The sequence below is a fragment of the Ambystoma mexicanum genome, chromosome 4q (genome assembly GCF_040938575.1).
Source record: "Ambystoma mexicanum isolate Mex_15411 chromosome 4q, UKY_AmexF1_1, whole genome shotgun sequence".
Classification (NCBI taxonomy): domain Eukaryota; kingdom Metazoa; phylum Chordata; class Amphibia; order Caudata; family Ambystomatidae; genus Ambystoma; species Ambystoma mexicanum.
In genome coordinates this window covers 1,261,199,848-1,261,212,211 of record NC_090928.1, presented here as the reverse complement: position 1 = coordinate 1,261,212,211, position 12,364 = coordinate 1,261,199,848, and the positions used below count along the sequence as shown (strand labels likewise).

Below are 12,364 nucleotides of genomic sequence, written 5' to 3'. Positions count from 1 at the left end.
ATGTATTAACTGTATGTTTATTTTATTTTTTTAAACAGTCCTGCAAATCCATTCCTACAAAATTAGGATACATAATGCCCAATTACAGCATTTCTACTATAAAACACTAAATTGTCTCCATGTTTTTCAGTAACGTTTAGTGTAATTAAAATCGCATCGCACCAACTATATTTCATCTTGTATGGGAAGGTGGATCATATTGACGAGGGAACACCATTGAAAATGTACATGTCACTTGACCAGACGTTTTTGATGGATGGAAAACCTACTTCCGTGACCTTTCAACTGTATATATCTGTGCAGCTGGTGCTCAACCCAGGAGCTGATCCCAGACTCATTGACATTCTATCCGATCTCCCTGTTGCTTTATACCAGCTACCCCAATGTCTGCAAGCTACAATATTCCACCTAGTTTGCCCTTGTCTCTGCATGCTATGGCATCCACTCTGCTTAGTCTCTTACATTAGTAATACACAAATCTAACTAGATTTTTAGTGATCAATAGTTGCAGCCAGTCTGTACATCTAAATACCTATTGCAATACCATACACTGTAGTTATTCTCCAGCGCCAGCTGCTCTGATTAGCACCTGCAGGAGAGAGCTGGCCGATCGAGGCCGGGAAAGCAAGCAGCATGTACAAGCAGCCTCTGCATTTCATTCTGGCATGCTGCGCCTCTGCCCAGCCATCACCTTGTGCTTGAAAGCAATGCCCCAGGCCGGGTTGCTACTGGATTGCCTCACCTTGACCCCTACCCCACCAGAGACCCCCCCATCCAATCCCCCTGCCCACTCACCTGGGCACCTCTAGGTCCTGGAAATAGCTATTTCCAATCGCAGACGTATGCGATTTCTTTTTAAGGAAAGCATGAAATGTGCAAATTCAGGTTCCCTTAATATCAAAACGTATCAACACCCCAGATGGCGACAGAGCACCAATAGCGATAAATACTGCAATGGTGGTCTGCAGAGCTGGAATGCTGCAAGACCGAGCCAAGTAGGCCTGTTACCGGCTCTGCCCTCCCCGAAAGTGACATTTATCACCTGTTCTCGATATAGCATTAAAGACCGGCAACAGCCATCTTGTTCACCTGAAGTTGACAATTACCCTGCCTGCAGCAACACCAAACCAGACCCTGCAGCTTATAGTGATTTTGCGATCCCGCAAAATGCTGTGAAAACGTCCGTTTTTCTGAAAAAAAAAAAGCTCAAAAACCTTAGTTTTTTGCAAAAACACCCCCAAAAACGTCAATTTTTGCAAACACTAATGTTTTAGACCCAGGGCAGGATCATCAAAACTTTGAAGCAAGAAATTAAATGTGCAAGCACATCTCATCAATTGCTCCAACAAAGAGCGCAGCCCGATACGGTTCATATTAACCGCTGTTGTCTCACTTGCATTTCGGTTCCTCAAATTGGATAGAAATGCATTTTTTGGGGTCGGATTTTACAGTGGCAGGCCCCTTAAAGACTCGTCATGGAGAAATGCGGTGGGAGCCTGTCGAGACCGCTTCCAACACAAACTTATTCAAGGCAACTGACCAGTACATCATTTGGGCTACAGCTCAGCCCCGTTGAAATGTGCAGGTCACCTTTGAGAATGTGTCTAAGGTGCTTATACAGCAAGTAAATTGTGTTTCAAAGCACCCACAGGGCAACAGGGAGGGAGCATGGGATTGAAAAACAATTAAAACACTGAAGGATAAAGACGGACCTACAGGGCCGTGTGAGCATTCAGAAGTGCAAGTCCAGAGAGAGGAGGAGGAAGAGGGAGTGGGAGTCGGAGTAAGTACTAGGAGTGCCCGTGCTAGTTAGTGAGCAGATACAAGTGCCCAGTGGATGAAGTGCTAGGGAAAGGTCAGCTGCCAATAAATAGTAAGTGCAGGCCTACAGTGGCATTGGCCAGTGGGTGCAAAGACAAGGGCTGGGAACGGGTGTAGGCGGAAAGTGATTGAGTGTGGGAGGCCAGGGCCCAGAAGGACACAAAGGCCCTCGTCACCAATCTCAGAAACTGTGGGATTAGCAGAGGAGGTGAAAAGGAAAGTCTTGAGGAGCTTCCGGAATTTGAGGCGGTCCGGCTCAAGAAGGAGAGGAAGGGGGGGGGGGAGCTGTTCCATGAGAGGTAGCGAGCTGAGGAAAGAGATTGGCCACCAGCCCTCTGTTTAGCGAAGCGCTTGACACACACAGTTGGTACCAGAGGAACGTAAAGATCTAGGGGGAGGGGTGGGGGAGAGAGTATTTAGTAATACCAAGTTGTAGATAGCATGGTCCGCGGCCAAAGAGCCTTATGGATGATGAAGAGGGATTTTAATTTGATTCTTGCAGCAAACAGGAGCCAGTGGGGAGGTTTTTGGGCAGGAGGGATGCGTCCGCTGGGTTTGAGGCCAAGATAAGTCTTGCTGCCCTATTCTTGATTAGGTGGAGGGATCGTGGAGAGGAAGAGGGTAGATTCAGGAAAAGGCTATTGCAATAGTCTAGCCTAGAGAGAACCAGTGCTCTGAAGACATTGAGCTTCCGAGGGAAATTGAGAAAAGGGAGAATTCCTTTGAGAAGGAAGAGTTAAAGTGGGACTTCTTGGCAAGTTCCTGAATGGGAGGCAAGGTGGAGAGGAGTCGAAGTTACTGGTATGTTCTACCAATGTGTGCTCCAGAACACGTGGTTCTGGAACACGGAAAGGGGGCCGTTGGGAGAGAGCGGTTACAGCTGGCCGAGGCTGTAACCTCCGAGAGCTGCTCTCTGCACTCTCGCTAAATAACCGTACCTCCCTTTAACTCATGTCTCCGGTGTTCTCCCTCAACTCCCATTGGCGACGATGATGGGAATCACACTATTTGCTTTCCATAGACACGGTATCTTTAAATGTTTTTGTCCTCAGAAAGGTGAGCTTCCCATAATGGCACTGTCACTTTAACATGCTCTTGGAATCATGAGTGCCACACTTTTTATTGGTGTTGCCTTGACAACACTTAAACAATGCCCTTGGTGAGGGACAGAGGCTCGCGAGTGTGCCATCTCGCATGTAGGGTCCTTTACTTTTTATTTTTCCTTTTTTGTTTGCCTCCTAGGCTTGGCCCTCTTGCGGGTAACGGCACAGAGGTGGGTGAAGGTGGGGTTTGGGGGGAGGGGGAGGAGACCACTACCCTCACCTGGATCTGGATGTTGCTGTGCAGCGGGGCCTCTGTGCTCTATTGCGCCCCCCCTGTGCGGTCAGCTCCCCGTCGCCAATGATGAGCATCAGCATGAACTCACCAGGAGCATCGAGCAAACAACTCAGTACATGAAGGAGATGAAAATAGAAAAGCACAGTCAGGAAGTATGTGCAGTGAGTCGGAGAACAAACACTGGTGAGAAGAGAAACCAAATGAATCAGATGTGGGAATCCAAGACATGGAGCAGCCAGCGTGTTTTGTCCAGCAAGGAATGCAGAGTGCATCAGATGTAAGTGCAAGCGTCACTTTGCACGCATGTGTAAGGAGAACACTGTCAATGCTGTGGGGTACAGACAACCCCATTGTGAGCAAGAAAGTGCACCGAGGACTCAAAGCACTGAGAGTAAACCTCGCCATATATTTGAAATCTCAGTGGTGTCAGGAGGCATGGGAGGCTCTGTGGACACGTTCCACATTGATGTTTCAGACCTCTCAATGAAGGTGGACAGTGCTTCCCCTTGGACTATTATTTCCAAGTATACATTCACAGGAATGTGGTCAAGGGAAAGATTTGGTACCACCCCACATCCAGCCATGCGGCTATGATGAGACAGAGATTGAGGGAGTCATTGGCTACAAGGGCAGGGAATGTACTGCGGCTATCCTGGTGGCAAAGAAAGGATCATCCTTACTGGGATGGGAGGAACAGAGGAACCTCGGGGTTCGAATTCAAGCAAGTGCTCCTGTTCCAGTGGTGATTGCAGAAGTGGACAAAAGACGAGCCTTGGAATTTCCTATGGTGTTCACGGAAAGTCTAGGGAAGCTAAAAGGACTTTGAACACTATCAAAATGAAGAGAAGCGCACAACCAGTGGTGCATAAGGTGCAGCTTGTTCCTCACCACACGAACGAGCAGCTACATGGGGAACTGTTACGCTCACCTTGTCTCCACGGATACGCCACCCAGCCCTGGTTGGATGATTTGCACTCTCGAACCCTCTGCCAGTCCCTTGGTAAGGGCCTCTGGTTAAAGATGGGTCTGCAATATAGGAGAGCTGAATTCAATACCAGATGTTTTCCCACCTACCTTGGCCTCAACTCCTTCCTCCCCCTTGGGCCTTCTCCTTCCCTTAATATTGTAAAAGATGGATTCTCCGTCCTGCTCCTCGTGGAAGGGGTGCGTAGATGTGGGGGGCGAGCAGTGACAAGTTACTTCACTGGTGCAAGCCCGCCTGTGGGAATCCAGGCCTGCTGCGACTCCGTAGGTTTGCTGCTTTACAGTCTTTATATGCAGTTCTTATGTCCCTCTTAGTTCGAATAATAATGCCTTGCTTCTTTCCTTTTAGGTATGGGAAGGTATTTTGGTGTTTGAAGATGAGCATGGGCTGGTAGGCGAAAGCGCGCGATGTGCGCGATGCTGTCCGGTGAGTAATGTGCGATGCGCTGCGCTGTTTCGCCTTTTGTATTGCTAACCTGTGTCTTTTCTCTCCTTGCAGTTCGCGATGTTCCTCGCCGAGCGCCGTAATGTTCCAGCGATACTGACCAGGAGATGACTACCCAGGTAAGAAGTGTGTGGCTTTCTTCGTTCGGGAAGAAACACGAGTAAACGCTTACTAATGCTGTCTTTCTTTCCAGGTTATGGTATTCCAGCATGCGGTGCCGGATGATGGAGTTTGTACCTTCAGGTGAGTGGAAATGAAGTCGGCGATGGATTGAAGACAGGATACTGTTCCAGGTAAGTTTCGTAGTGTCCTTCTCTCTCTGCCGGTCCTTGGTTTCAGGTAAGCTGGCATCAAATAACTGGACACTGAGCGTTACGCTGCCCAACGCGAAGCATGTTCTGCTGTTTGGGTGCGGTTTAAATATTCTCAGGTAAAGTAGTCCAGGTAAAATAGTCCCAGGCCTGCCACACCCAAAAGACTAGACCGCATAGCTCAGTTCCTTGTAACTGAGCCATGGGTGTGCCTCCATGTTGGCTGAACGCCCCCCCCTCCCAAGTTAAATAATCCCATTCTAATGTTGGTCTTCTTGATGGTGTATGAGCCTGGCGCCAGGACCGACTCCAAGAGAGTCTTGGATGAGGTTTTAAGGCCTTTGACCTGGCCACAACTGGAAGGCTGACTTGCAAGTGAGGGCCAGGGGTAGGGGTCATGACAGACTCTTGCAAAGAGGAGTGACAGAACGTGTGCATGGGACATATTGGCTGTCCTGGTGGTCCTAGTGGCAAAGATCAATGGGAAGATGCGCTTATGTGTTGATTTGAGAGACCTGAACAATAACATTTTGGTGGAGAGACATTCCTTGCCGTCATTTCAGAGGTCCTGGCTGTGTTGGATGAACCAAGTTGGATCTGTATGCTGCTTACCACCAGGTGCCGTTGTCACAAGTGTCAAAACGTTTCTGCATTCAAGTACCTTAGAACATCTTTTTGATTGGCTTCAGCTCCGGCTGTCTTGCGACGTGTTTTGGAGGGTGTTATTGTTTTTCAGGATGACAGCCTCATTTTTGCTGATTGTATCGAGCAAGGTGTTGAGGAGTGTGCTCAAGAGGTTGAGTGAGGCTGATTTAACAGTGCAGTAAAGATTATCTTGGGCACAGGATTTCGGCTCAAGGAATAGCTCCCAAGCACTGTTTGGTAGAAGCAATAAATAAGGCCGTGGCAGCGCAGGATAAGGATCAGTGGAGATAGTTTATGGGCATGGCAGAGCTTTATCACAAGTTTGTTAATAACTTTGCCCCCATCTCTACTCCGTTGAGAACATTGCTGAAAAAGGGTGTTACCTTTGTGTAGTCAGAGGAATGTATGGAATCCTTGAAGATTAAGAGAGGGATCTCTAATGCACCTTCTTTAGGGGGATTTGTGAGTGGACAAAGAGTGTTGACTGTGGACGCCAGCTTACTGGGTCTGGCAGCATCGTTATCGCAACAGGACACTGGGAAGGAGGAGCATGTGATGGCATTTGCGTCTAGGCCATTGAGGGGCGCAGAAAAAAAAATGTATTACGTTGTAGAGAGAGAAGCTTTGGCAGTATTTTGGGCCACTATGCATTTCAAATTATTCCTGTGGGGCCAACAGTTCATAGTTTAAAAAAAAATCAGACATTTGGTGCAGATGTTGGATTGTGGGAGCTGTCTGGCAAGTGACAGAGTGGTGCACTAAACACTGCTTCGGCCTGTGCAAGTGCCTAAGGAGCCTTGTCAAAAGGTTGCAGTGGACATTATGGGACCTATTCAAGGGCTGGGTGGTGCAGGTTTCAAATTCATTTTCGTTTAAGTGGATTATCACATGAAGTGGATAGAGTGGAAGGGAGAAAGAAGCAACAACGGAGTAGCTAGTGGCATTTTGAGGGAGATTTTCTTTCGTGAGGGGTTTCCCACGGAAATAGTAACTGATAATGGTTTATGGTTCTGTTCAGAAAAAAAATGAAGAAATTCTTGCTGCAGTTTGGGATCAAGCACACGTGCACAGCCTTGTACAACCCCAGGGCAAACAGGCTGGTGCAACGTGCCAATAGATTTAAGTGTGGCGTTCAGCTGGCTATGAGGTTGGGGTTGTAGTGGAGTGCAGTTTTGAAACACATGGTTTGGAGTTATTGCATTACACTCCACTCAGTTACAAAAGTGTTTCCTTTTGTTTTGTTGAAGGAACGCCAGCCGGGGACAAAATTGTGTCTGGGATGGATGGGGTTGGCGTGCAGCACGAGTGTAGTCCAAGAAGTGGTGAGAATGGTGGAAGAGGCACAGTGTCAGTATACGCGGGTGTTCGATGAGAACTTCTCAAGGTTGAGGAGCACGAGTGGCTGATAGGGATTGGGTTTTGATTAAGAACCCCAGGTATAGTCACAAGTGCTTAGAGAGCAAATTCTTGGAGCCAAAACGTACGCAGCAACGAGGGACAGTGTGGTGGTGGTGGTTGATGAAGGTGAAGTGTGGTCGAAGGGTAGGTTGGCTTTATGCGAGGATGGGTCGATTCCCCCAAAGGACTGCGATGATGGAGTGGTGGTCAGTGAGGATGGCGGTGTAGTGAGAAGTGCGGATGAGGGGAGGTCAGTGCCAGATGGGGGGCATATGAGTGGGAGAGTTCAAATGTTTCCCACCAAGTATAAGGATTTTGTTTGTGTTTAATCATTGTGTCATTTGGTTTACTGCCGTTTTTTCATTAGCTGGTCATCTATACTATTTGCATTGGTTTTATTTTCAAATGTTGTTTCTTTGTAATGGGGAAGATGTGTTATGTTCTACCAATGTGTGTTCCAGAACACATGTGGTTTTGGAACACGGGAAGGGGGCTGTTAGAGAGCGGTTACGGCTGGCAGAGGAGGCAGCTGCGCGATCGCTGAATAAACCTTCCTCCATTTGACTCATGTCTCCGATGTTCTGCCTCAACTCATCAATGACTCCAAGGTTTCTAGCTTCGGATGAAGGAGATGGGAGAGAGCCCATAGAAGATGGCCAGAGTGAGGGGAAGAAAGAGGGAGCAGTAATCCCAATAGGAAGGATCTCAGTCTTGCTGGCATGGAGGCAGAGATCGTTTGAAGTGCACCAGGACTGGATGGCAGATAGGCAGGCAGTCGGAATGGTGGAAGCAGCAAGGAGAGGGTCAGAGGGAATTTTGAAGAAAAGCTGTGCGTCATCTGAACAACACTGGAAGTTAGGGGAGAAGGGGGAAATTAGGTGTGCCAGTGGAGCAAGTTAAGTGTTAAAGGGCCACAGAGAGAGGTTGGAGCCCTGGGGGGCACTGGAGGTGGAGAAAGTGCCCAGAATAACCTGGGACGGACTGTCACTGAGGAAGGAGGATAGCCGGTCCAGTACCCACTCCGAGATACCCAGGGTATCATGGAGCCATCATGGAGCCTTTCTATGAGGATGGAGTGGTTGACCGTGTCAAAAGCAGAGGAGAGAGCAAGTAGAACGAGGACAGCTGGAGTCCAGAGATGCAAGCAGTTCTTGAGTGTTCAGAAGAGAAGTTTCCGTGCCTCTGAATGCTCGCAATCCAGATTGATGGTTGTGGAGGCAACCACCAAGTTCAGTGTGTGAGGTAAGTTGGGGGGAGGCCAGCTTCTCCAGGAGATTCCCGCGGAAGGGGGCAATATATAGGGTGGTAGTTGGCTGGAAAAGTGGGATCTGCTGAAGGTTTTTTTCAGGAGGGGGCGCTCAAGGGTGTGCTTGAGGGATGGGGGGGGGGGAAGGAACAACCCAGTGGCAAAAGAGCGGTTGCAGAAATCAGCAAGTGCAGGGCAAGAGAGCCAATATTGTCATTAATGGTTCTGGAGGAAAACTGTTGGAGGAGACCTTCATGAAGCGGACAACTCTGGTGACCTCATCAGGTGTAATAGGGAAGGAGGAGGAGAGAAAGGAAGAAGGAGGGTGGGAGGCCATAGGAGGCAATGGGGTAAAGGAGGGGGCAAGGGATGCAAGGGTGCTCAGGAGGTCCTGACTTTTTGTAGTAAAGTGTGTGGACAAGGCGTTGCAAAGGGCGGGGGTGAGGCGAGAGGAGGAGACTGCAGAAGGGTTGGCTAGTTCCCTACACATTTAAAAAAATAAAAATGGTGCATCCAACAACATGGATGAACTCTGAGATGCGCGCATGGATGTGGGCCCTTCTCTTGGCGCGGATGGAAAGTCGTCTTTGGAGCAGGCGACAGGCCAGTTTTTCAGAGGGTGAGCCAGAGGGCTGCCACTGCCGTTCAGCAGCTATGCACTTGCGTTTCAGAACTGCAAGTTCAGAGTTCATCCCAGGTGTTACGCTTAGAGGCAGGTTTCAGGCGGATCCTCATGACTGGGGCAAGAATGTCCAGAATGTTAGTAATGGCCAGATGGAGGTTGCTGAGAGCAGAGTCAGAGGTACAGTCTGCGATAAGGGGGAGTGGGATGCGAAGGCAACAGCTGACACTTGTTTCATCCGACGGATGTTCGTGAACCAGCGGGAGAAGAAAGGTCACAGAAGAGAGTGGATGCAGTAATAAGTCCAGATGGATGTCGAAATCGCAGATGAGAAGGAGTTTAGAGGTGGTTGTGAAGAGAGAGTAGCAGAAATCGGCCCATTCAGAGAGGAACAAGGTGGTAGAGCCCGTTGATAGTGGCTAAAGGTGACCTGCTGATTTCCAAAAATGGGTAATCTAAAAATAGCATATCCCCCTGCTCTATTTTTAGAGGATCTAGGCCAAAATCTATATTTTATTTAATAAACAAATTGATGCAAAATGAGAGGGAGGGGGGTGGGTGCGAAATGGAGTGGTAGGCAAGAGCAGCGGGGGTGGGGAGGGGAAGCGGTGGACAAGAGAGCAAAGAGAAGCAGTGGGGCATTGGGCCAGACATTAAGAGAGGGAGCAGCATACCAGAAATCAGAGAGGGAGCGGGAGGTACAGAAAGTGGAGGGAGCAGAGGGCCAAAAAGCAGTGAGGGAGCATTTGGCCGGAGACATTGAGCTACAGATTGCTAGAAAGGATGAGGGAAGAGTGTGATAGAATAGGAGAAAGGATGAACAATGCAGAAGTGGCATGAAAGAATGAAGGACGTTATACTGCGGAGGAAATGGGGGGGCACAAGTTGTAATTTGGGAGTATGATTTGGACTGTGCAGGGACTGAGGAATGTAAATTGTTACTTGGCAGTGTGACAGAGCACAAGAGTAAGTTTATGACAACGTGAGCGGTTCGGGAATGCAAGTGATGGGGAGACGTGTTGTGAGATAGATGGGTGGGTGTTTGGAGAGTGTAGAAGGGAAATATTTTCAGCATTACATTGGATAATGATCAATACTGTCAACAATATTAAGGCACATTAAACCAAAAACATATCCAAAAAAAAAAAATGTTCTGCCAAGCTAGAGATATCTGGGACTCTTCCCATTAAATTGAAACACAAGGTACACATAATGACACCCTGGCTCTCTTGTAGACTTGCACATTGCCTCTTTCCTTCAATGTGCCAATCTTACACCCTCCAGTCAATATAAAAAGTGCAGCAATAAAGGTTTGTGCTTCAAAATTTGCCATTTCATGCCGCAATGTCCTGGAGCATCTGCCAAACGATGCACTTGGTCTGCTGCTATACATTTCCTTTAACATTGTGAACTTTTTGATTTATGACTTTTTTGCACAGCAAATTATGGGGCAAGCAAACCGTATTTGTGACACCAAGCCTTTCACTTAATACTATTTTCAGAGAGCTTTTTTTAAAACAAAATCATACCCATTTATTTATCCATTCATGCGGCTGGCCTTTTCACAGACACTCACCAACTACTTCAGAGGTACACTAAAATGCTGGGTTATTGCTCATTTTATATCTTTGATAATGATGGCGACATTATATTAGTGCAAAATAAAGACTTTTTTTGCTAAAAGATAACATTTTAATTAGAAAACTCAACTAATCAAGGCGGCACCTGGGAATATGACAGGATTTCTTACTGTAAATGGGCATTTAAGGCTGTACCGTGTGGCACCCGACATACGTTACCTAGGCACCCAAGTCTGCAATTTCACAGGTTATTTTATTGCGTTATAGTTTATAGAAACCATGCAGAAAACAAACATATATACACACACAATATTAAAAGATAACATTTAAGATACATTCTCCGTAGTTATTAATTCCATTACCCGATCAATGAAATTAGAAGCAACAATAATTAATGAGCACTGTGTTCCACCTAAAATCTTATATCAAAAATGTTTTGGAGTATACAGAATTTTCATTACGTAGAAAGCGGCCAAAACTGAAAAAGGCTCAAAATCAGATATCTATAAAAAAAGATGTTCTAAAAAGACAGGCTTCTCTCCTCGTGAAGTGGTCTCTTTTGAAGACGTGGAGCCACAATCAATAAGGGGAGATAATCAACACACAGGTCAAGCTTTTGTGAAACCTTCCAATGGGCATTTACTTGCGACACCTTTTTAAATGACTTTAGGCTCCATTGGTGGGCAGAGAAGCTGCGAGGTGAAGGTAAGCGCCCCTCGCGTGGGTGGTGAGGGGCGGGGTGGGGGGCTGGGCGTGGAACTGATGGAACTCTCGTGTGGGGAGAGCGAGTAGAAGGTGCTCCTCCGTCCCCGGGTCACTCACCGAAGTAGACGGGGGTCGAGCAGCGGGGGCACGTCGGTGAGGTCATCCTAGGCGGCGCGAGGAAAAACCGTTACGCCTGGCGCGCGTTCGCGCAGCCCACACACACACACACCTGGAGGAGCGCGAGAGCGAGCGAACCAGGAGCAGCAGCTCACCCTCTGAGGTAAACTTCACGCAGCAGCATCCGCCGCGCGCACCCCGCCCCGCGCGCCTGCCCCTGGCCAACCGCCGCTCTTGATTGGCCGGGCCGGTGTTTGGATCCCCGCAGTCCTCTGGTGTAGTCTCGCATAGTACCTTACCATTGGCGCCTCAAGAAATCAATATTATTGCTGGGGGGCGGGGGCATGAACTCATATAAAGCAAGTGCGCGGAGTGAGCGGCAGCACATATAATAAGGGTCAACAGGTCAAACGAGTTGAAGTAAACATATTTTACCAAATTGGTTACAAAATGCGACGTTATACAAGTTCAGAGTAGGTTTAAGACAGTAAAAGTTTTGCATCAAGTTAATATACATCCTAAAAATGTAACTCATGTTCAACAGTTGTAAAAACGCTATAAAAACGTTGAAATGCGTTTAGTCTTGTGTTTTACTGTTTTTCATGGAACCCAATTCATCATTTGTTTCTCTGGCTTTGAAACCATTGAAATGGGGGTTTAGATTCTATTAAAGACAAGGAGGCTATTATTATGCATTACAATCTTTACTCTGAAACCACAGCAGCAAAGAAAAAAACTTTTACAAACAAAAAAGCTGTAAAGGACAGAACTAAATAGAGTTCAATGTCAATATAAGGGAGCTCCCCAATCCATCATGGAGGACAGGTCATGCCCTGCAGGAGACCAATGAGCAGGGACCCTTCTGTTACGTTCCGCCCTGCGTCCCGCTGCGCGGTGACGCAGGGCGTCCTAATAAAAGCCCCGCCCCCGCGTTCGGGAGGCAGTTCCGGGGCAGACCCAACATCAGCGTGGGAGTGCATTTATTCCAGCTCCCGCTGGAGCTGCGTCACAGGCCGCGCGGCCTCATTGATCAACTCCAGCCCCCGCGCGTAGGCCGCGGGCCCGCGAACTTAACAATGGCGACGAGGAGAGACGAATCTCACGAAAGGCTCGGTGCTCGGAGAGCACAATAACGCCACACAGCCATCGGCT

The 12,364-nt window shown here is 48.0% G+C and overlaps 1 protein-coding gene across 2 annotated transcripts in view; it reads right to left on the bottom strand.

The window, feature by feature from the left end:
- Window positions 1-11,392, bottom strand: part of CRIP3 (cysteine rich protein 3) — a 1,016,009-nt gene extending 1,004,617 nt beyond the window's left edge. Inside the window, exon 1 of one of the 2 annotated variants that reach the window (XM_069608868.1) lies at window positions 11,213-11,392. In XM_069608868.1, the coding sequence (XP_069464969.1) occupies window positions 11,213-11,258 (46 nt within the window). In that variant the 5' untranslated portion in view covers window positions 11,259-11,392. The remainder of the gene's footprint in view (window positions 1-11,212) is intronic. The other variant, XM_069608869.1, reaches the window with a different exon arrangement.
- Between the last annotated feature and the right edge of the window lie 972 nt (window positions 11,393-12,364).